The 23383-nt window shown below is 44.5% G+C and overlaps 1 protein-coding gene across 2 annotated transcripts; it reads left to right on the top strand.

Annotated features, from left to right (window-relative positions):
- Window positions 1-246: 246 nt before the first annotated feature.
- On the top strand, window positions 247-20627 carry LOC119649545 (mitochondrial sodium/calcium exchanger protein-like). 2 transcript variants are annotated; one of them, XM_038051737.1, is made up of 10 exons: window positions 247-372; window positions 424-641; window positions 8145-8470; window positions 8529-8657; window positions 14179-14402; window positions 14589-14721; window positions 14775-14878; window positions 14935-15169; window positions 20214-20281; window positions 20384-20627. In XM_038051737.1, the coding sequence occupies exons 1-10, from the start codon at window positions 286-288 to the stop codon at window positions 20609-20611; spliced, it is 1752 nt and encodes a 583-aa protein (XP_037907665.1). In that variant the 5' UTR covers window positions 247-285; the 3' UTR covers window positions 20612-20627. The 2 variants fall into 2 exon arrangements, with proteins under 2 accessions (XP_037907665.1, XP_037907664.1); XM_038051736.1 differs by having other exon boundaries at window positions 14586-14721.
- Window positions 20628-23383: the final 2756 nt, after the last annotated feature.

Raw genomic sequence — 23383 nt, 5'->3', positions numbered from 1 at the left:
TGATAATGAACGAAGTCGTACTGATTGGCTTATAATGTGGCTTAGTTCTGGTCGCACCTTGGTAATACTGGCTGTATATATTTTTGGTAATTGCTGTTTCATGAGTACAATCCTTTGCTGAAGGAGCATAGGTAGCAGAGGTAGAAAGTGAACCAGACGATTCGTTGGGTCCTTACGAGTCTGTTGCCTATTTAGTTACCTACGCTTCCTTCATATTTCGGAATTTGAAAGGATTGTCAGTTAACATCTGAATTAAAGACGTTGTAAAATAGTTTAGTTGACATCATGGTAATATTTGAACATTTTAATACAACGAACCAAACGCAACCAAAAGCCGAAGGACATGATATATTAATTCAATTTGTGGGACAGGTGGGTAGAACCTATAAAAATCAAACAGTTTTCTCAGATGTTGCCTTCCAGGACGATTGCAGCTATGTGGAGTATATTGACATCAGGCTTAGATGCGATTTCGTTACAAGAAATCCAAATTGCCGAGATCCTTTCTACCTGGAGTACTATATGAGTTTTATGTATTGCATTGCTGGAACGACACCTTTGGGACACGGTATTGTATTAATCACTTTGATGGCTCTCATGTGCTATATATTTTCCTTGGCATCCGAAATCGCTAACAAATTGTAAGTGCTATCTTTTTCCATTATTTATGCTTTGGTTACTTTAAATTTTTAAGTTTTCTTAAGTACATATAACCTGTCGTGGTCAAGAAATCTGGGAGGTGTAGGGTTGGCTCGCTGAGCCAGAAGTAGGGGACAAATAAGCGAAATAACAAGGTGTATATTCAACCGCAACTCAGCCAGAGTACGACTTACCCATAAATAATGGTCGCACACAAATAAGCCAAGTGGACAAGGCAACCAAAGGTTTTTCGAAGCGACTTCAGTGAAATTCTGTCCATCTTGCTGGGAACTTTTCGGTTTAGTTTCCTTGTTTTCTTCAGCTTTGGTACCAGTTGTTTCCAGAATGATTGCTAAATTCGTAAAAGTTCGCACTCTGCTGACTGCATTCGATGATTACCTGCAGATGGCCGGTCGTCAATCATCGGCGTAATAACTGTTCCCATTGGCCACCTTTGATAAGATAAAGGACAAAGGTCATCGTGGAACGTCGGTCATCTGACTTCAGACTTCATCATCACATTGTCATCATCATTGTGTTGGTATAATACCACGGCCCTCTTCGGACACGGATTGATTTAGAGACCACAATCAGAGCCCAGTTGCGATTGACACTGCGGTAGTAGTTTATATTGCAGATTCCGCATTCATACCAGTGGATGCAAAGTGTACTTAACACTTCTTCCGCAACTGAAGGGCTGGAGCTCCCAAGGGACTTCCCCCGCGATATCAGCACAACTACAATCACCATGAAACTCCTATCAGGGGGCCTACTGCCAAGGCCGACCGAGAACATATCCCAGAAATTTTCCTGATACATTTGCCCTCGGAGGATTATCTCAGTTGCCATCCTCATAACCTCTGGTGAGGCTTCGTGGCGTACTCACTTGAGATGAGTTCAGTGCAGAGTCGGGTTTTATCGCCCTACTAAGCTTCAGAGCATTCGCCTACTGCATTAAACTCAGCAAGTTAATGTTCTCATTTCCCCACATGGTGTTGACTCAGCGGGGGTTACTATTTAGTTTGGACCAAAATATCTTATAATTTATAGTGCCGAAGGTTCTAGGAAAATCAGTGTAGATAATATCCTGCCTTGAATTTAGACATTTGGCCACAAATTTGGCAAAGTTGAGGTAGTGGACCTGCCTTTAGCAAAGCCGCATTGTTCATTCTCTATGAGGTGGCCAAATCGTGCAGACAGTCATTATTATTATTCTGTTAAGGGAAAGTCGCACCGCGTCCTTGAAGAACTATTGTGCCCCTTTTACTGGTTATAGTGTACCTGTTGATCATAGTATCTCAAGCAGGCCTCTAACCGTTAGGAACTTTAGTATGTTCCCCACTTCCAGAAGTTTCAGCTTTGCATCTGGTATTAAGTGTTCTCCCAGATGTATCGACCTACTTTGCACAAGTGCCGGACACTGTCCCACGACGTGCATAGAGGTTTCGTCCTCCTCCTCACAGAACCTGCAGGCGGTGTCCGTAGATATCCCTAGCTTCCCTAGGTGATAGTTCAGCAGACAATGACCAGTGAGAATTCCCACTATGATTCGGAGGTTCTTTTTGGTGAGGTTCAAGCAATTTTTTGTACGCATGGGTTCGTATCCCCCAATAAGCACCCTGGACTGCTTCAGCCCTGGTAGGCCCCCCCAATATAGTTCCCTCAACCGTTTCTCTTCGTTTCTTAGATTCATAGCCATGAAACCGTTTCCGATTCCACAGAAGGGTTCTGGCCCGTGTAAAGCCATCCCTGCTCCCTTCTTCGCTAGTTCATCCGCTGCCTCATTGCCTTCCAACCCAGCATGGCCTGGAACCCAAAGTATCCAGACCTTGTTGGACGAGCCGAGTGTATTCAGTCTCTCAAGGCGTTCCCATACCAGTTTAGAGTTCACCTGGTTGGACCTAAGTGCCTTGATCGCTGCTTGGCTATCGGTGAGAATAGCTATATTCTGCCCCCTGTAGTTCCTTTGCAGATTAAAGGAGGCACATTTGTCTATGGCGTAAATTTCCGCCTGGAATATGCTAGTGTTTAAGCCGTATGTCGCAGCCACGCTCTCCCAGTTTGCCTTGTTACTCCAATGTGTTTCAAACTTCTTATCGAAGTGAAACCTCGTTGTCATGTTGTCCCTCGGTATCAGTAATTCGAGATATCGCCTAGAAAGGATATTAATCTTTAGATTTAGGCAGCTCCCCGCCTCACTCGTACTACTGGCCATCCTGAATATTGATCTCCCTGCCTGCATCTGTATGTGCAGATGGAGAGGGGTTAATCCCAGAAGGACCTCCAGGGATGCCGTTGGGCATGTCCTCATTGCCCCACTGATACACACGCAAGCCAGCCTTTGGAGCTTATGTAATTCCCTGGCTTGTGTGCTGAGTTCGGTTCTTTCTTCCCAGATTACCGCTCCATAGGTAATCATTGGCCTTACTATTGCAATATATATCCAAAGTAGTATCTTCGGGCTGCAACCCCATTTTTTTCCTGCTATGGATCTGCAAGTCATCAGAGCCCTCGTGGCTTTTCGACAAGTGTTTGCGACATGTGTCTTCCAGAGTAATTTTTGGTCTAGCGTGATTCCCAAATATTTGACCTCTGTTTCTCGTTTCACCTCCATATCATGTAATGTTATGGCTTTCAGGTGATCCAACTTACGCCTTCTAGTGAATGGTACTATGATGGTTTTGGTTGGGTTGATCCGCAGTCCCACCTTCCTGCACCAGGCACTAGTAACCCTTATTCCAGTTTCGATTTTACCACATAGGGTATCTTTATATTTGTCCCTACAGATTAAAACAATGTGGTCCGCGCAGCCCTGGACTTGTATTCCAGTATTTGTTAACACGTCCAGGAGTTCATCCACTACCATACTCCACATCAGCGGCGATAGTACTCCACCCTGTGGACAGCCTTGAGTGGTGTTCATGATAATAGAATTTGTACCTGTTTGTACCTCTATTTGTCTGCTTTCTAGCATTTTGCCCATCCAGAGTGCCAGGGTGTTTCCCACTCCTTTGCGGCTCAGGACATCCTGTATCTCTGTGTGCGATGTGTTGTCGAATGCTCCTTCGATATCCAAAAATGTGCACAGTGCAATTTCTTTTGTTTCAATGGCGTCCCGTAGTACCTCTGTCAGCTGATACAGAGCAGTTTCAGTTGACCGTCCTACCCGGTAAGCGTGTTGACAGTGATGTAGGGGGTTACGCTTTAGAACGTTAGTTCTAATATAGTTGTCTATGACCTTCTCCACCGTTTTGAGTTGGAACGATGTTAGGCAGACTGGTCTGAAAGATTTAGGGTGAAAAGGATCCTTTTTACCCGCTTTCGGACCACTTTTGCCCGTCTCCTGAAAAAACCCAGTGCTATGCTCCCCCTTACCACCCTCAGAAGAGACTCTAAGATAATTCCTAGGCCTCTCTGGATAAGTGCTGGGAAAATGCCATCTACTCCGGGAGATTTCATTGGTTCAGAAGTTCCCACTGCCCATCTTAGCCTAGCTTCTGAGCATACCTCTTTTGCTAGCTTCCAGCTCTCTTTCCTTCCCCTTTTATTCGTTGTTGGGGTGTCAGGCAGAATGTTGTCGCCTGTCGCCGAAGAGTAGGACCCCGGGAAATGAGTTCTGAGAAGCAGGTGTACCCTGTCCTCCTCATTCTCGGTGAATGTCCCATTTTCCTTTTTCAAGCAGACAGAGGATATTCCCCCGTCTTTGGCTACAACCTTGTACAGCTTGGTTGCTTCTGTGATCTGTTCAATCCCTTCACAGAATTCCCTAAAGCTGTTCCGTTTCGCTTCCTTGATGGCGTTGCTATACGCAGTCAGTGCATTTTTATACCTCCACCAGTCCCCGGTTTGTTTTGCTCGGTTAAAGAGTTTTCGTACCTCCGTTCTCATTCTGGCTAGGTTCCTGTTCCACCATGGTACATCCCTTGATGACTTAACTGTCTTGGCCGGACAGCTGGCCTCATATGCGTCAATGACGATTGTGTTGAGGTCTTCCACCACCGTTTCTAATTCCAATTCGCTCCTGAGTCACCGCCCCTTTGAAGGTGGGCAATGTTGTTGCTCAGCTGCGTTGTGTAGGATTCCCAATCCGTTCTCTTGGGATTCCTTATTGTTCTTTTTATTTCGGAGTTACCCTCAATGTCGAATCTGATTATCCTGTGATCAGACATTGAGGGTTCATCCGACACCCTCCAATTCCTGACCATCCCGTTCATTAGGGTATTTCCTAGAGTTATATCTAGCACCTCTTGTCTGGTGCTGGTCACAAATGTTGGAGTGTTCCCTACGTTGTATATTTCTAACTTATTACTAAGAATAAATTCGAGAAGGTACTGAGACTTGGATAGCCACAAGGTCCCCGGTTAAGAACTCTGAAAGACATATGTATTTTAAATTACGTTTGAGAATTATGCAAGCTCTAATTCCTCTCTAATGGTTTTTCACAAGAGGAGTCCCAAATTACCTGCACGTCTGCTCCTTGCAGACCGCGAATCTGCCCCCGGTACACCCAGGGCTCCTGAGCCAGCACTATTCCAATGTTCTCCTTGCAATCACTGCAGATGCAGCTCTCGCATGGTGGAGGTATATCTGGGCTATCGTAGTGCTGGCCATTGGCTCCGTTATTGTTTGGAGCTTTTCTCCACTGTCGGAGTGTCACCCTCCTCCTCCGACATGGCGCTTTCCTGTGCGTCGCTGTCCACCCCGAGCCCTAGGAGTCCTAGGTCTAGGTCGTCCAGCTTCTGCTCTTCACTGGGCAGCAGGTCTATTTCCGTGCTTGATCCAGTTCTTTCCGCCTCTATGGCTTTCGCGACTTCTTCAGGGACCTCGGTAAGTTTTCCACCCGATGCCTCCTCCGAGATCTCTTTCCTTGGCTTTTCCTTGTGCACATGCACGGCTATATTGTCAAATCGGTAGTTGATATGACAACTCCGACGTTTAATTGCCTCCAGGGATCGGTCATCTACCCCGATCGTGAGGAGTTTACCCTTTCGCTCCACCTTGCTTCTGACGACTCTCCATAGTCGAGTATGGAGATCTTCATTCTGAGCAATTAGGAGTCTCATAAGGTCTTCTGTTTCTATTGCCGCGGCCTTTGGCAGAAAAACCGTCACCATGTGGGCTCCTGGTATATCATCTCCAGCACATGTTGACAGTTCTACCCCTTCCCAGTGTGGCAATCTAGGAATTATGGTTCTAACCCATTCTGCGGTGCCTTCCGTCGCGCAGTCCACGAGTATAAGGCCTGGTCGAAAGCGTATCCCGGTGAACACCAGTTTCGACGTCCAACCCTTGATCATCTGCTTGACGACAAGTTCCTCAATGAATTCCTGTTCCTCCCGAGTGAGTATTTGCTCGGGAAACCTTTTTGGCAGTATGGCCAGTCGAATGCCCTTGACCGCACTAGCATAGCTAATGCCGGGCTTCCTGGGTCCTGCCTTCACTCCTGACCTGCCCGGGTTTTCTCCTCCCGTGGGTTCAGGTCTGGATTTTTTGGGAGCATTCCCTTCATGCGGGCTGATCTCTGCTGCTCCCCGCTTTCTCGGGTCCGGTAGAGATGGCTTAGGTCTTTCCTGAGCCTTCTTAAGGGCCTCTTTTGGTTTCAGACCTTCCTTCAGATAGCGCAGGTACCATTTAACCCCGGCGCCACTGAGACCTGTCTCCTTCCTGACGTCTGTTATATTTATCCCAGACGTGCTTTTGCTGGTCCCTGCTCTTTGAGCAGTGGTGTTCGTTGGCTGTAGTCCACGCAGTATACCAATGCTCACCTTGGATCCACTGCTTGACGTCCCAATTTCTCCCTTCTTGGGTGTAGTCACCTGGCTCTCAGTAATTCGGAGACGTGCCTCCACCTGATTAACCAGTTTTGGTGCGGTACGGGGCCCCGCTTTTTTGGTTTTTGTTTTCTTTTCTAGTTTTGTATTCATTTGATTCCCACGAGTATGGGGGTTAAGAGGTCCGCCGTGCCATAGCCCCCCGTAGTACGGTAAGGTCTAACTTCCTCACTGAGGCGACCAGGTATCAGTGAGGCTCCGTTCGAATACAGTCGGTTACCCCCGACTGCAAACCATCCAATGGGCACGGTTCGCATGACACCCTGGATTGGGGGAGGTGTTTTTCGACTCCCCAGTCTAGATCCGTAGCGTTTTGTTAATAGTAGGGTCACCTCGTACAGGGTGTGGCTACCACCACTCACTAACGGTCTTGGTAGACGAGAGGCTGGGCCCCTGAAAAGGCACAGACCGTCCCAGAGGAGAGACAACTCATCCTTAGAGAGAGATAGGTTGGCCTCAGGGAGCTATGTTCCGCATCAGTTTATCTGCAGTGCACTGCTTGACCCCATCGTGCAGACAGTCAATCGTTGACATACTTTTCCGTAATTTTGGAACAGGAGCAGAACAGCGAAATATAATAGGCTGATAGCTCTCCGCAGTGCGATCACCACTTTTGTGAATGAGAGGAGGAAAGGAAATGGTCTGACTAGTTTTAATCAAAAAGAAGTTAGGGTGGCTATTATAGCCAGGGCTAACACTGGCTCCAAAGTTGCAGTGAGGTATACGGGTTAGACTGCAGAAGAAGAAGGAGGAGAGAGACAATAGACTGAGGAGAGGGAGGAGCGGAGGAAAGGGAGGGGAGCTAGTTGAGGAGTCAGAGAATTTAATGAAGAGGACAGACAGTTGATGGAATTGCGCAAGTGAGACCAGAATGGTTTGACGTTTCCATGCTCCAGTGAGGCTTTCACACTATATTTTTCTGGACTTAAGTGTTAGAGATTTGTCCGAGGTGCGCATAGTTTTGAAAACAGGGGAAACAGGACGGGCTTCAGAGGATAAGATTTTTTTACTAGCGTTAAGTTTTTGATGGAGTTTTTCTGAATATCAGTGGTGAACCAGACTCCGTAAGAGCGCAGGGACTTAGGGAAGGAAAGGCCATAGCAAGGAAGAAAATAGATATAGAAGAATGGTATAGAAGGTACTGAGTCTTGGTCGCAAGTGAGTGGGCAGATGACGGGAGGCAAGCTGTTGTCGCCAGGGCCTAGTTTAGGCCTTCGAAATTCCCTTTACGAAAGTTAAACTTCCCCGGCTGGCACTCAACAGGGAAGTAGAGTCGGGTAATCTAAGCATCCAACTAAAGAGCAGGATGATGGTCGCTAGGAGCAATGTGTAGGGGCTTGAGGATTGGGAAAATCACAGGAAGATCGCTTCCTTGTGTAATTGTGTAATTTTAGTAAGAGACGCGCGCCTTGTCCTAGCTCTCGTTAACCAGCGCACTTTTATGCTGTGCAGCACTGTCGGAGTTATGGCCTGCAATGGAGCGCGATTAGTATTAATTCTGATCCCCCCCCCCCCCCCCCCTATTTTGTTCTCTTGAGTCCTTTTAGTTTTTCTAGGTTGAACATTCTCCTCACTAGCTCCAGTAGTATCAGGTGCTGAGATGAGTTACAGAACTTTTGTTTGATAGTTTGTCCAACAACTGATTGTCAACTTATGAATGTTTTACAATTCCAGCTTTTGTCCAGGACTTGCGGCACTTGCAAAACTGCTGCATATGGGCGAGGCTCTGGCCGGAGTAACGCTTATAGCTTTCGGAAATGCATCCTTTGATCTTTACGGTTCATGGAGGAACATGTATGGTGATACAACCGGCGTTTTCGCTTCTAACTTTGGCTGCTGTATATTCATTGTGGCCATTATTGGTGCAATAATTGTCTATATTCGACCCTTTTGTGTGGACTCAACGTATTTTGTGAGGGACTTTGTCTTCCTGTTATTCGCAACAACTTTCGTGAATTATGTAATGATGGATGAAAAAGTCAATATATTGGAGAGTATATGTAATACTAATGTTCTACGAGTTTTGCAGAATTTTTAAATTGGTCTTTAACTTTTCAGGTGTTATCCTGATCTATTTTATTTATATCGTAGTTATAATAATTGATCAAGTTCAGCTACTGAATTTGGCTCGAGATGTATCGAAAAAAATCGAATCCATTAAGACAACTGACGATAATGAAAGCCGAGGTATGTTTCCACTAATCGAAATTTTTAGTTATCAACATTGATATTTGATTAATTCCGATCATCATCATCATCAACGGCGCAACAACCGGTATCCAGTCTAGCCCTGCCTTAATAAGGAACTCCAGACATCCCGGTTTTGCGCCGAGGTCCACCAATTCGATATCCCTAAAAGCTGTCTGGCGTCCTGACCTACGCCATCGCTCCATCTTAGGCAGGGTCTGCCTCGTCTTCTTTTTCAACCATAGATATTGCCCTTATAGGCTTTCCGGACTGGATCATCCTCATCCATACGGATTAAATGACCCGCCCACCGTAACCCACTGAGCCGGATTTTATCTACAACCGGGCGGTCATGGTATCGCTCATAGATTTCGTCATTATGTAGGCTACGGAATTGTCCATCCTCATGTAGGGAGCCAACAATTCTTCGGAGGATTTTTCTCTCGAACGCGGCCAAGAGTTCGCAATTCTTCTTGCTAAGAACCCAAGTCTCCGAGGAATACATGAGGACTGGCAAGATCATAGTCTTGTACAGTAAGAGCTTTGACCCTATGGTGAGACGTTTCGAGCGGAACAGTCTTTGTAAGCTGAAATAGGCTCTGTTGGCTGACAACAACCGTGCGCGGATTTTCTCATCCTAGCTGTTATCGGTTGTGATTTTCGACCCCAGATAGGAGAAATTATCAACGGTCTCAAAGTTGTATTCTCCTATGCTTATTCTTCCTGTTTGACCAGTGCGGTTTGATGTTGTTGGCTGGTTCGTTTTCGGTGCTGACGTTGCCACCATATATTTTGTTTTGCCTTCATTGATGTGCAGCCCAAGATCTCGCCCTGATTGCCGCCTGCTCGATCTGAATGAAGACAGTTTGTAGGTCTCGGGTGGTTCTTCATATGATGTCGATATCGTCAGTATAGGCCAGTAGTTGGGTGGACCTAAAGAGGATCGTACCTCTTGCATTTACCTCAGCATCACGGATCACTTTCTTGAGGGCCAGGTTAAAGAGGACGCATGATAGCACATCCCCTTGTCGTAGACCGTTGTTGATGTCGAATGGTCTTGAGAATGATCGTGCTGCTTTTATCTGGCCTCGGACATTGGTCAGGGTCACCCTAGTCAGTCTTATCAATTTCGACGGGATACCGAATTCCCTCATGGCCGTGTACAGTTTTACCCTGGCTATGCTATCATAGGCGACTTTAAAGTCGATGAATAGATGGTGCAACTGTTGTCCATATTCCAACAGTTTTTCCATCGCTTGTCGCAGAGAGAAAATCTGATCTGTTGCTGATTTGCCTGGAGTGAAGCCTCTTTGATATGGGCCAATGACGTTCTGAGCGTATGGGGCTATCCGGCCAAGCAAGATAGCGGAGAATATCTTATAGATTAATCCCGATACCAGGCAGGTTGTAGTCTCTCTGAAAGTAGGCTTACTTCCAGGCGCCTGCATTGTCTCTTACTCTTCCTTCAAATTGCAGTGTTGACCATTCCTAGACTTCGATTCAGAAGACACGTTAGAAGTTCATTCCGATTAGGATAAAGGTAGGTTCCGTGTATCATCTTCGGCTGTTTCACAGTTCCCCCACTTTACATCCACGCATCTGTAAATTTCCATCTTGTAAAACCCAACAAGTATCTTTGGATTCGTTTTGCCACTAACCGTGGGTCATGAGCTTTTAATGTAGTTGCTCGTGCGATACTCGACGACGTGAGATACACCAAGGATTCAGTCAGCTCTCCATGGGGAGAATTGCGCTGTCTGTTTTGATGTTTCGTAACTCTCTTCTACCAAGCCGAAGTGGTGGAGTGGTTTGCAGTTGTTCATTCAAAATTTTATGCATCTAGCCTTGATTGGAGGAGATAGAATTTGCCTTTTTTCGGGTGCTTGATCGAGTAAATCTTGGAGAGGCGTTGAATTGGTGCAAAGAGGGTAGAAACATGCGTCCGTGTTGGAAGTGCAAATCCTAATTCAGAATCTGATTCATTTTCTCATACCATTGGTGCCTTTCCAAGTGGAGCCCGTAAGGAGCTCTGATGCATCTACAGACCTAGTTGTCACAGAGCAGACTCATGGCACTTTCTTTGCTTTCGTTTTGCCGTCTCCTTGGTCCATGATATTTACGAGCACTTCTTGCTGGGGTTGTGATGTCTAGTCGATAAATGTACGTGACTAATCCAAGTAAAAGCTGCTGGCTGCCGCTGGCCTTGAGCCAGCTAATGGCGAAGATTTGGGGCCCTATATCTACCAAGAGACGTCTTCTTATGGAGGCAACGCAGTGCGTTCTGTTTTACTACGCGGAGGTATAGGCTGAAGCCTTTGGCAAGGAGATGCATTGTAACCGCCTTACCCAAGTGCAGAGACGGGAAGTTTTGTAAGTGGCGTCTGCTTATCGCACTGTCTCAGAGCCGGCCGTAATAGTGATCACGGGTGGGATGCTCCCCTTGCTAAGGAACGTAAAGCAATCTACAGTTGCAAGGGCGAAGATTTAAGAGGGTGGTTGCTTGCGATAAATGTCAACGCGGACTTACCGATGGGCAAAATGGGCCAAGAATCAGATGGGTTCGTTCATCGGCAATTTAGATCCGTAGTTGAAACTCTAAGTGAACATTGAGGTTTTCAGTCTTATCTGCACAAGATTGAAATGGAACGATCTCCTAGTTATGTGTTTTCTGCAATGGATTGGTGGAACCGCCGAACATGTTTTTTTCTCTTGTGAGAGGTAGGACGGTTTTCGTCAGCAGTTTTATGCAGACACAGGGGAGCTCTCTCCAAACAACATTGAGAGATGTTGACGAGCGCTAGTAGATGTAGTTGGGTGACGCATTATGTTCAGGCTTTTCTTGATGCAAAGAAGAATGAGCTTGACCGGCGGAAGGGCTGGTTGACAAGAGGTTCCCTGAACTAACAACTCCCTTCCTCCTCCGTCCTCCAGTTGGTGAAGGAAAGTTCCTGACCTGAAGGCTCCTTATGCCGAAAGAACGGGAGGGCTAGCTCGAAGTAATGTGTTAAATGGTTCCAAACTAGTTCTCTTATGACAGGGAGGTGTTTAGTTACTAGTCTGATAGCGTACTGTTGTGGGGATCCAATACTGCGTGCGTGAAAGCATTTACCTACCCTACTCCCAGAGAAAAATTAAAGGGGCCCAGGCGGTATGTAATGATCTTTGTGTTCTGGTAGCTCCAGACGATTTCAACAAAATCCACCTTCAATCGCTTCCTTCCATCTATATGTCTCAGAAATCTAAACAACTTGAGGAAAAGGCATCTCGGAGGCAAGTATGGTGCCGCCTGTTCAAATCCGATTCCTGTTTTCTTGATCCATGTCCAAGTATTTCCGTCCTTTCCTCGTACCTTTGTTATGAACTAAAGGGGATTGAGATGGTTAAACGACAATCTTAAGTAGCCGAAGACGACTTAGAGGGGAGAGCTATCCCAAAACTGGAAAGGAATCGGCTAAGTTGACCGTGAAGGTCTGTCGGCAAGTACTGAAGTTCCATCAAAACACTCTGTCATTACGTGCTTGCAAGCTCTTGTGCTAGTCAGGCTCAGGAATAGGGGGGGGGGGGGGGGGGGGGGTTTTGAGGGCTTCGATCCCTCACGAGCTATTCTCAAAATTCACATGCCTATAAGGATGCGGGGATTCGCATCGGATCTTGCAATAAAAGGGATTCGCGTAAGCCTAAGAAGATAAACCAAAACGCGAGCTAAAATCTGAAAACTATAAACAACGACGGCTCGGCCGCACGCATGGAGCCGTAAATTTTCGGACCCGGGTGCCGCGTTCGAGGGGAGAAGTTCCACGACCGATCACAGTCTGGATCCTTGCTTTTTCTGTCTCAGCTGTTTGCAGGAACTTTACAGTCTTGCAGATTACTCACTGAGGAAGCTATGACCACACTTGCCAGTTAGGTATAAAATGCAAATCCATCTATCAGAAGAAGAAGAAATTTAAGGTCCGGTACGCATAATCGGCAGGAGTCGTCAGACTTGGTGATTGGGTCGTTTGGCGAGTCGTGGGGTCGATTGGCTAGTCGTGGGGCGGTTCGACGTCTTGGCGCCGCGACGACCAGGAGCATTGTTCCACCTGCTGCAGCTGTTTCACCACAATCTGTGGCGACCACTTCAGCAGGTTCGCGTAGGCAGTGGATGAAGTGGACTGAGGAAATGAACATCTTCATCATCCGCTCATACTATGAAATAACGGCGGGGCGGGTACAACATCTTACCGCCCCTTGTTGCACCAGAGATTCGTCGATCGTTTCCCGCAATTCGTCGCGCACGTGACTGTGCAGCGAGTCGCAGACCAGTACTGCTTTATTACTCGTAGCGACACAATCCCGGCCATCATCAGGGAGCTTGTTTCACTTGAGATCATCGGGGGAACTGGTGGTCGAGAGTCGATGGGGGCGGAGGCGGCGGTATCAACAAGACCACGCCGCACTGTAGGCAACAGTTTCAGTACTCGCTGAAGCACTCTTCTCCACCGTCCAGCTGAGGTTTCTGCTGAAGTTTGGGACGAATTCCAAAGAGTGTGTATAGAATTCTCGGATATGGAACCTTTGCATAGACCAGGTATTTCCAGGCTCTAAACAAAAGTTAACGGTTGATAAGCGTTGAAGAAATGAGTGGAAGTATACTGAATATAGTACACTTCCTTTTAAAATCCCGACGGATTTCCAACCAACTCCTCCTTCCTTTCGATAGCTTCCTCGATCATTTTCTCGTTTTTCCCACCTTCTTATATATTGCTGGACATTTTCTTTGACTTTTAACCCCGTGTTTTTTTTTGTGGGACTTGCTATTTGGGTCACAGTGAATGCGTTCGCGTGACGAACGACTTTTCAAAAATGACAGTAAAACACTCGTGTTAGGCCTAGTTGACATTGCCACGTTTGGAGTTTGTTTCCCGCTTCAATTGTAACACCCCTCGAAATCGGAGAGCTCGACTTCACAAAAAGGATAACAATCCATCTGATCCTTAGTGATCTGAAATAAATATCTTTTCTTTTTTTACAGAAATTTAGCGGTTTCGATCTGCCCGGGCAATGTTCGTTGAATCCGACCAATCTTTCACCTCTTACTCTCGGTTGAAACTCGCGATTTGGTTCACTTCTTAATTTAGAAAAAAAAAGAATGTGTAAATCGCGATAGCTGATTTACATATTACGTACACTCCGAAGTGTGTATTTTTTGCGGTCACAATCCTTCTCCCCCTTTTGTCGACCCAACGAACAGCACAACTCTTCCAATCAGACCCACTGCCAGAGATTTCAAAATCTCAACTCTCTTGTTCAACAGTCAAAAATTATCTCCCTGCTCATCAGCTGTCTATCGATCAGCCGGTCCCGCTAAACTTGGCCTTGGAGAAAACGAAGGAATATTGCGTATTTATTAAACGCATTCTACCGTCAGCTTATCCTTGGACAAGGCAAGGAAAATGTTATCAATGTTGTGACAAAGTTGCGGCCACTATATCCTAATAAATTAACACTTTTAACATTATTTATTTTTTTTCCGATTCAGCTTCTTTGGAAGAAATTTTAAGAAATGTGAACGAATTGAAATCGATTGAAATTTATGACAAAAGCCGAAGTGTAATGGACATCAACATAACCAAATCAGCTGAATTCCAAGGAGGAACGCCAAATTCCAATTTGTTTAAACAATTCATCCATTCTTTGAATCCGATCTCTATTGAGGCCTGGAAGTTAGCTGGTTGGAAAGGAAAGCTGATCCAAATCCTACAGGTAAGGCTGGAAATTTTTAGGATTGTAGTGTACTCTTCTGAAAGGTCGAACATTAATATCTAAGTATGGACTCAGACTTAGCTGGTCCTTGTTGGAAACTTCCTCTTACTAGGGAAGCGATTAGTATGCACATCACATGTCAACATGCCCGGATTTGATATTCTAAAATAAGTTTCATGTTAGCAGGCACCAGCGATATTTGTGCTTTTATTAGTGATACCAGTTGTTGATTACAACGCTCCCGTTCACGGTTGGTCAAAATTGTTGAACGTTATACAAATAGTTGTCACCCCGCTATTGATAGCACTTTTTTTAGGACGTGAGTATAAATTTTAATTCTTTGGGTCACAAAATCAAACATATTTTTCCCAGAAATAACGACATCGCTTCTACTATGCACTCTGGCCTTCGGGATCCCTTTGAGTGTTATCATATTTTTGACTTCCAGGACGGACACTGCGCCTGTTTACCAACCGGTGGGTGGGTTTTGTCCTTTTATTTGTTTTATCATTAAAAAGTATTTAACGTACAGCTTTATGCTATTATCTCTAGTCTTGCATCTGTATTCATTACTGGAGTACTGGTACAGCACATCGATTCGATCCTGGATACCCTGGGGATAGCATCACAAACAAGTACAGCGTTCTTAGCTGTTACCATTTCTGCTTGGGGCAGTAGCTTGGGAGATTTATTTACAAATTTAACACTTGCCAGGCAAGGGTATTATAAGATGGGCTTCTCTGCTTGCATTGGTGGTCCAATTTTCCGTATCCTTTTTGAACAGTAAAAAATGCCCTAATTAGCGGTGTCGTTCAGCACCGCATTTTTACGTTGGCATCTCCACTATATCCGGATAGCTGAGTGGTTAGAGCGTAAGGTCGTGGTTCAAATCTCACTGGTGGCAGTGGGATTTACCATATATCGTAATTTGACGTCGGATACCAGTCGAATCAGCTTTCGCAAAGAGCTCAAAACGATGCAAATTGGTCCAATCGACGTAGAAAAAAGGGGATGAATGCCATATTACCAAGGAGTCCGATATGACCTCGAACCCTTATGGCACATAATAGGTAACAGTTGGGCTGAAAAGTTGGTAGGCTAACAGGAAAAGAACATTTTTGATTTTATTATTCAATATAGTTGCCTTCGACGGCGATACAACGATTATAGCGGTCATACAATTTTTCGATACCATTTTTATAGTACGATTTGTCTTTGGTCTCAAAATAGGCCTCAGTTTTGACGATAACCTTTTTATCGGTGCTAGATTTCTTTCCATCGAGCATTCTTTTAAGGTCTGAGAATAGAAAAAAGTTGCTGGAATAAGATGAATGGAATAAGATGGATCCGGAAACGTCATCCAAAATTATTTTGTGGAGTTTATGTTTTCATCGGTAACAACCTCTAGTAATCGTTTATTTCGCCAGAGTCTTGGCTTCAGCAGTATTTTTTTCCCCCAAAAAGCAACGCTTTATTAACACACGAAATTCCTTTTTATCCATTTTCTTCAAACTAATAAGAGTTGCTTCACTCAAAATGCTCTATCTCACAAACTTATATTCCGACAGCTGTCAAATTTGTACACGTGTATTTTGAGGGTTAGGGTTAACTAAAAATGATGTAGTTTTAATACTAGTAACGCCATCTGTGTGTTAGTCTACGAACTTATCAGCCTAGCTGTTACATCGACATATATCTGTACTAAGCTCCTTCAAGTTTTAGTTTGACGAGTTCGCGAGCATGTATTGGCAGCTGTTGTCGTTCCCCTATGTGATTGTTATTGACAAAAGATGGGATTTCCTTCTTTTGGCTACAATTTTTTTTTACTAAAATAAATGCGGTATTTCGGGTATCCGCTTCTCCCTACGTCGGTGGTTTGTTACCAAACGACAAGAACATTTTAGCCAACAGAGGCAACCTCTTCTTTCTACTTTCAGGTGGGACTAATTTGGAAGGACAGAATAGGCCAAGAAATTTGATGTAGGTTCATGGTAGATCTCTGGGAGATTCTGATGAGGTCACATTGCCCTGATCTGAATCAATCTGTGCTAAGAATCCCTAAAGGGTTATTCTTTGGATAAGCTAGGGATCATGACTGCCACAAAAAAACTTCCGTGATAATAGTAGTACCAGCAATAATTAAAGGGAAGCTTGGAGAATTTTGTTAGGAAAACAAAGATTAGAGGCGGAAAGGCAAACTTAATATGGTCCTCGGGCTTACGGTAAAGACAAAGCCAGATTCTTTCGGTGACTAGTGCACAAGCTGGGAAAAAGATCATCCTTGCATTATGGGGGTCGAAGAAGCTTAGATTGATACTCGGAGCAAATAAACCTCAATTCATCCTTTTTTGTCCTGTAGATCTTTTAGGCACTATGAATAAAGTGCTGAAAGAGGTATACTCACTAGAGAGACTCCAGCCGCAGTACAGGTCTTGTGAGGATAATCCCAAATGCAGGATGTGGATGGTATGTTTATAGGTTGCATAATCCAAAGGCGAGAAATAGGGACGGACGTAATTCTCATCGGCTTCCCGGCTAATGGACTAGGATGGGAAACTAACCTTCCTCCTTCTCGCAATTTTAGGGTGTCTAGAGATGTTGCACTTTTTGCATACCAAAGTACATCGGTGTTCATCCGCGGTAGCCCGGACTGGGCTCTCTGCAGCAATTCGATATTAGCTGTGCACGCTGAACCCCAGAGCTGTGTTCCATCCATATTGGCTATGAGTTTATAGAGGTGTTTGTACTCCAGTTCTTGCTTATGGCTTCATTTGCAGTGCTTTTGTCCCCACATGTTTCCTCTACTTCAGCGTATCCTGTTAGGTTATCATTACATCAACGATTGAGATCTTACCGCAAGTTTTGTCGTTTCAGGATGAAATTGACGTGGCAGCACTTCTGATCACGCGAATTCTCCATTTTGTAAGCCAATATTCATGTAACCTGAGGATCGGTGCGGATACTTAAATGCAAACGTTGAGGTTATCAGGTTAGGATCAACTGGTAGATCCAAAGTATAGATGAGGTAGGGTCTCAGTCCAAGGACACTGTCTTGAGGGACTCTAGCTTGGATGTTGTAGTCGTGAAACGTGAAGTCTTTCTATTTCCCTCTGAATTTGTCCTTTTGGAGGGCAACTTTATTGGAAGTAACTTCCTTACTTTAAAAATCAGACCTTCGTGTCACACTTTACAGAAGGCTTCTGCCACATCCAAGAAGATCCCTGAGTAATATTTCTATCCTCCAGTGGACTCCTTATCCCAGAAACGATACAGAAAGTTAGCTCGGTTGGACCATGCTTCTCTCGAAAGCCAATTTGATGCTGAGGAATCACTTGGTTTTCCGCTAGATGTGATGCTATTTGTGAAAGCCTTAATTTGTTTAATATCCTCGAGACGATGGGTTGCAGACTTTTGGGCCTATATGATGCAACGTGCGTGTAGCCCCTTCTCACATTTACGAAGCATTGTAATTTCTGAAAACTCCCATGCTTTTGGATAATAGGCGAGGTGTAGAGTTGTGTTGAATATATGGATCACGTTGTTGATTGCGATCCCCGGAGGTTCCTTCAACATTTGTCCTGTGATGAGGTCATGTTCTGGAGCTTTATTTGGGTCCATTTCCTCTCTAAAGACTCGGGTAACTTGTTTGGCTCGAAATGAGAAGTTTCCCTTCGGCGTAACCATAGAATTTGTCCGAAGTCTTGACTCCATCTGCGGTGAATTGGGGAGGAATACCTTTCGTCGGTTTTTTTTTGCTGCATCCGTCGGCATTGCTCCTTGCCCAACTGACATCTGCTGATTTAAGTGGTGATTCGCATTGAGCAGGTCTTTTCAACTTTTTAGTAGCTTTCAACAAGGACAGTTGATGAAGATGGCAATTCTAGAAGGCTTCATGGACCGATCAAATTGTCCTGGTTAATTTTTTTTTAGGTTCGAATATCTGTGTGCTTACCATAGTCTTCTCAGCTGTAGTATGCTATGAGGTAGGTAATATTTTTGGAAGATTGGCAGTACGTAGGCGTGGGGTAGAGAGCTATGTAGCTACGATCACAAATTCCTTGAATTTTAACAGAGCCTCGTCGACTTCTTCGTTGGTTTTGAAGAGAATATTGATGGGCGTTTATATACTTTCGGAAATTCAACCAGTTCGTTGATTTCGTGTTTTTATTCCTTGCTAAAGTTGCGCGCCAGTTTAAAAATGACAGGTGAGTTTTTTGAAAATAGTCCATAGCATGGCCAGCTTGCTATCAGCTCAAGCCTCATGTCTTTGGTAACACCAATGTAAATCGGGCTCGTTCTGCTGGCCAATAAGCAGATTGTCCAGATGAGACTGACTAATGCGTTCCCAAACTGTTTTTCTTTGGGAGTGATCAGCTTGCATTCCCAATAAGTCCAAACCGATAAACTCCTCAGCGGTAAGACATCTGTTCCCCAGAGAGTTATGAAATTCTTCGAATGTTTGAGACTGTCGGAGTTTGCTTTCGTTATTTGATGTGACGAGGAGGGCAGTGAGGGAAATCGGGCTCGGAGAGAAAATTATGCGGACTTTCCTATTGTTCCATTTGTCATTGGAATTTCTATTCCGAGCAACCAATAAAACTCTACTTTCCGGAGAATCCCTTTTCCCCGTGTCCGGTTCGGAGGTTCGACTGTGGTCTTAGCCCAGATTAGGTTAGTACTAAGCCCCTGTTACCATTTGACCGCCGAAAAGATTTCTCTAATGCTAACTTATTTGCCTACTGGCTCAGCTCAAACAGTCTTACCTAAGTCCTCACTTGATAACTTACCAGACCAGTACATTACACTTCGGCAACTAAATGATCTGATGACGTGGAGAATGTTGAGGCAAATTAACCTCCAATTTGGGGTAGTTGACTTCAGCTCCAATATCGTCGAGTTTATTCTCGCCTAAAGTTCAGCTTTACTATCTTCCCAACGTATCCTATATATCCAATAACTGCTCCTCCGATTAGCGGAGGAGGTCGACATATGGTCCATTTCATAATTCTGGGACCTCCTCTAATTTAGCTTCGCCACCTTGGTAAATATCGGAAATTGGGGGTAAATATCTGAAATTCATGCCTTTCATAACACTAGGACCAAACTAACAATTAATAGATATTTACTTCCAATCTTCAAGATCTTTAGAGTACTCAACAAGTTTGACAACTTCTAGGGCTTACTAACGACGTTTTACGTAATGAGGGTCTGGTGATAACTGCGCTAGGAATACTGCTGTCTTGGGGTCACTGACTTTATGGTACTACGTCTTATTGTTGTAAATGGGACGAAAATTGATCACCTAAAGATAGTCCGTTAGATTTATGCCCAGTGAACGAACGGGGCACGAAAAAGATTGATTTGTTAATGAGTTAAGGTAAAAGGAGAACTCGTCAACTGAAGCAAGAAGACTGTATACAGGAGGAGCAAATCCAACGGCAAAGGGGCACGGAATGCCATTATGTATCTTTTGGGTAGGGACCATGTAGCTAACTGGTCCGTGACCCATATGGTCAATGGATTGGTGTGTGGATGGCATCTAGATCGTTTCTTGTGTATGTTTCCCCATCCCATATGACAAGCCATAAACAGCTGTGCAATGCTAAATACCCGCAGCCATATGCTCACAACCATGTCGTCGGTCAAAGATGCGCAATGGTTTTTCTTCACCATACAATTTTGAAGAACGCGCTGGTTGATGAATCTCCTGTATACAGTTTTCTTGACCTGGAGATAGTAAAAATTCAAAGCGTGCACCTAATTCAATATACTTTGCTATATGTTTTCCTTACAAATATCTTAAATATGGAGTCATAACTGTGGCATTTGGAGTAAACTTTGTATACAAATGTATGGCTGCTGAAAACAGAGTGGCTAAAGTAAGTGCTGTTATATACTATAATAATATAATGGAGAATTGAACTAGTTTTTTTAAAGCTTTATATAAATTTATTGTGATTACTAATTTTAACTCGTAATAGGTGAACCGAGGAGCGATCGGGTCAAATATTTATATTTTTCTGTTCAGTACAGCATGGTTCATATTAATCGGAGGACTACTTGCTAAGGGTCAAATTCGAAAAAGCCTTGGGATTTATTTGATATGTATCTACGCACTATTCACGATTTTCAACGTATCGATTGAATTTGAACACATTCACGCTTACGGGACAGATCATCATACTCAACGAATTATGATAGATTCGTAAAGACAGTGCGGTCAAATTTCAGTAGTCAACATTGTAATGTTAAATGTAAGGAAATATAAATATTGGAAAATCATGAATTGTATTTTTTGTCTAACCGTATTCACAGGTTTAGTCTGAATTGTGTTTTTTCCACAAACTGGTCCCTGGCCGTCCCTCTTCTTACGCCTTTCTTGGTTGAGTTCATCATTGCAAATCTTGACCCCAATGTCGGACCTGGTCCCGATGGGTTTCCTAACCTCTTCCCTGTTTACTGTAAACAATACATTTCCCACTCTCTGTGTATTCTTCTTCATCTTTGGAAAGAGGCCATTAGCATCCCTATCTTCAGGAGCGGAGACCCTTCTCTAGCTGTGAACCACTGCATCTCTCTTATCTTTTTACTCCAAAATCCTTGAAAGATACGTCAACGACTGACTGACCATGCACTTCGATGATCTCATTCTGAAAGACTAGGACGGTTTTGTCAAAAATCGATCCGCTGCGTCAAAGCATCTGATCTTTACCAAGAGGTATACCCTATTTACACCGATTTCTCTAAAGTTTTTGATACCATTAACCATAATATTCACCTCTCCAAACTCTCTCTACTCAACTTCCCCTCCTCAGTCATTTCTTTGCTTTCCTCCAACTATCATATCGTTCCTGAAGAGCTTTTCTCATTGCTGCTCATCCCGTTTCTTCTCTCCTTCGTCTAATGTATCCCAAGGATCTATACTTCAACTCCTACTATTCCTGTTTCTATCATAGATGACTTTAGATTGTTTGCATCTGCGTTTTGTCCCCTGGACTGCGGTCTCTTGCAGTCCAACCTTGATACTCTGGTCCGTTTGTGTTCAATTAACAAGCTGACACAAAATGCTTGCAAATGCCACTGAATGTACCATTTGCTTGAACCCTCCCTAACATCCGTTTCTTACTCTTTTCGTGGCCAACCCCTTTCACTACTGACGTCCATTCAATTCCTACTTCGCTGAGATCATAAATCGCGTTTCTAAACTGTCTGGTTTTATTCAACGTTCCTGAGATTACTTACCTCAATCTAGCCCTCTTTTTTTCAACTCCCTTGTCAGAAACATCCTTGAATATTGCTCTGTAGTCTGGTCCCGGTTCCGAAACCCTGGCTGTTGTGTTCTTGGAACTATACGACGCAAATTCACCCTGGCCCTTTTTTCAAAAAGAACCTTTCCCATATAGATTATCTTGCACCGCCCGCATCCCCAATGTTTTTGTAATTGCTTGATAGACTACTTTGCTAACTTTGAAATTATATCCCGCAGCGCCTCTCGTAGCACTTTTATTCTCCGATACCGAGACTATGCCGGTCTTAAAACGCCCTATAGCTTGGGTCCTTTTGTCCCCTTCCTTAGTTTTAAGAGTATATTTAGCCACCTATTTGCTACTCCTTCCAGGGGCCAAGCCTCTTGTCTTTCAAGGCCGTTAGTGAGTGGTGATAGCCACACATGAGGTGATCCTAATATGAACAAAACGCTACGGATCTAGACTGGGGAGTCGAAAAACACCTCCCCCAACTAAGTGTGTCATGCGAACAGTGCCCACTGGATAATTTGAAGTCGGGGGTAACTGACTGTATTCGAACGGGGGCTTACTGATACCTGGTCGGTTCAGTGAGTAAGTTCGACCTTACCGTGCTACGGGAGGCTATGGCCCGGCGGACTTCCTAACTTCCATACTCATGGGAATTAAAGGAGTAATGTTGACCAAATAAAGAAAATAAAAAAAAACTACAACCAAATAAGCGGGACCCCGTACCGCACACAAACTGGTTAACCTGGCGGAGACACACCTCCGAAATACTGAGAGCCGGGTGATTACACCTTAGAAGGGAGAAGTTGGGACGTCAAGCAGTAGATTCAAGGTCAACATTGGTATACTACGAGGATAACAACCAACAAGCACGATTGAGATATATATATCAAACATCAGGAAGGAGACCTAGAACTTCTAGGGCTTAAGGTGGACAGTGACGCGTAGGAAAGCGCAATGTCCGACAGTGAAGAAGAGCTCCAAACAATAACGGAGCAATGGCCAGCACTAAGGTAGCTCAGATAAACCTCCACTATGAGAAAGCTGCATTTGCGGTAATTGCAAGGGTAAGTTCCAAGGAGAACATTAGAATAGTGCTGGCTCAGGAGCCCTGAGTGTACCTCCAAGGGGGCGGCGACATCAGGAGCGAACTGGAACTAGAAACAGTGGTGGAAAACCTCAATACAGTCGTCATTGACGCATATGAGGCTAGCTGTCCGGGTAAGGTAGTTAAGTCATCAAGGGATACACCCTGGTGGAACAGGAACCCGACCAGAATGAAAACAGACGTACGAAAACTCTTCAACCGGGCAAAACAACCCGGGGACTGGCAGAGGTACAAAAATGCACTGACTGCGTATAGTAACCCGAAATCGCATGTCAGAAACATTTGTCGGAAAGCTAAAAGGGCTCTGATGACTTGTAGGTCCATAGCAGGCAAAAATTGGATTGCACCCCGAAGATACTACTTTGGATATACACTGCAATATTCAGGCCAATGATTACCTATGGCGCGATAATCTGGGAAAAATGAACTGAACTCAACGCAAAAGTCAGGGAGTTACACGAACTCCAAAGCCTGGCTTGCGTGTGGGGCAATGAGGACTTGCCCAACGACATCCCTCCAGCTCTTTCTGGGATTAACAGTTCTACATCTGCACATAAAGATGCAGACAACGAGGACTATCTCCAGGATGATCGGGAGTATCAGTGAGGCGGGGAGCTGCC

Source organism: Hermetia illucens, chromosome 2 (assembly GCF_905115235.1).
Source record: "Hermetia illucens chromosome 2, iHerIll2.2.curated.20191125, whole genome shotgun sequence".
Classification (NCBI taxonomy): domain Eukaryota; kingdom Metazoa; phylum Arthropoda; class Insecta; order Diptera; family Stratiomyidae; genus Hermetia; species Hermetia illucens.
This window is presented reverse-complemented; position numbering and strand designations above follow the sequence as displayed.

Bases quoted from the DNA above. Each gene is read 5' to 3' on its own strand.
- LOC119649545 (XM_038051736.1), top strand. From the start codon at position 286: ATGGTAATATTTGAACATTTTAATACAACGAACCAAACGCAACCAAAA. The intron at 373-423 runs GTGGGTAGAACC...GTTGCCTTCCAG, and splicing joins TAATTCAATTTGTGGGACAG to GACGATTGCAGCTATGTGGA. The intron at 642-8,144 runs GTAAGTGCTATC...TTACAATTCCAG, and splicing joins TCCGAAATCGCTAACAAATT to CTTTTGTCCAGGACTTGCGG.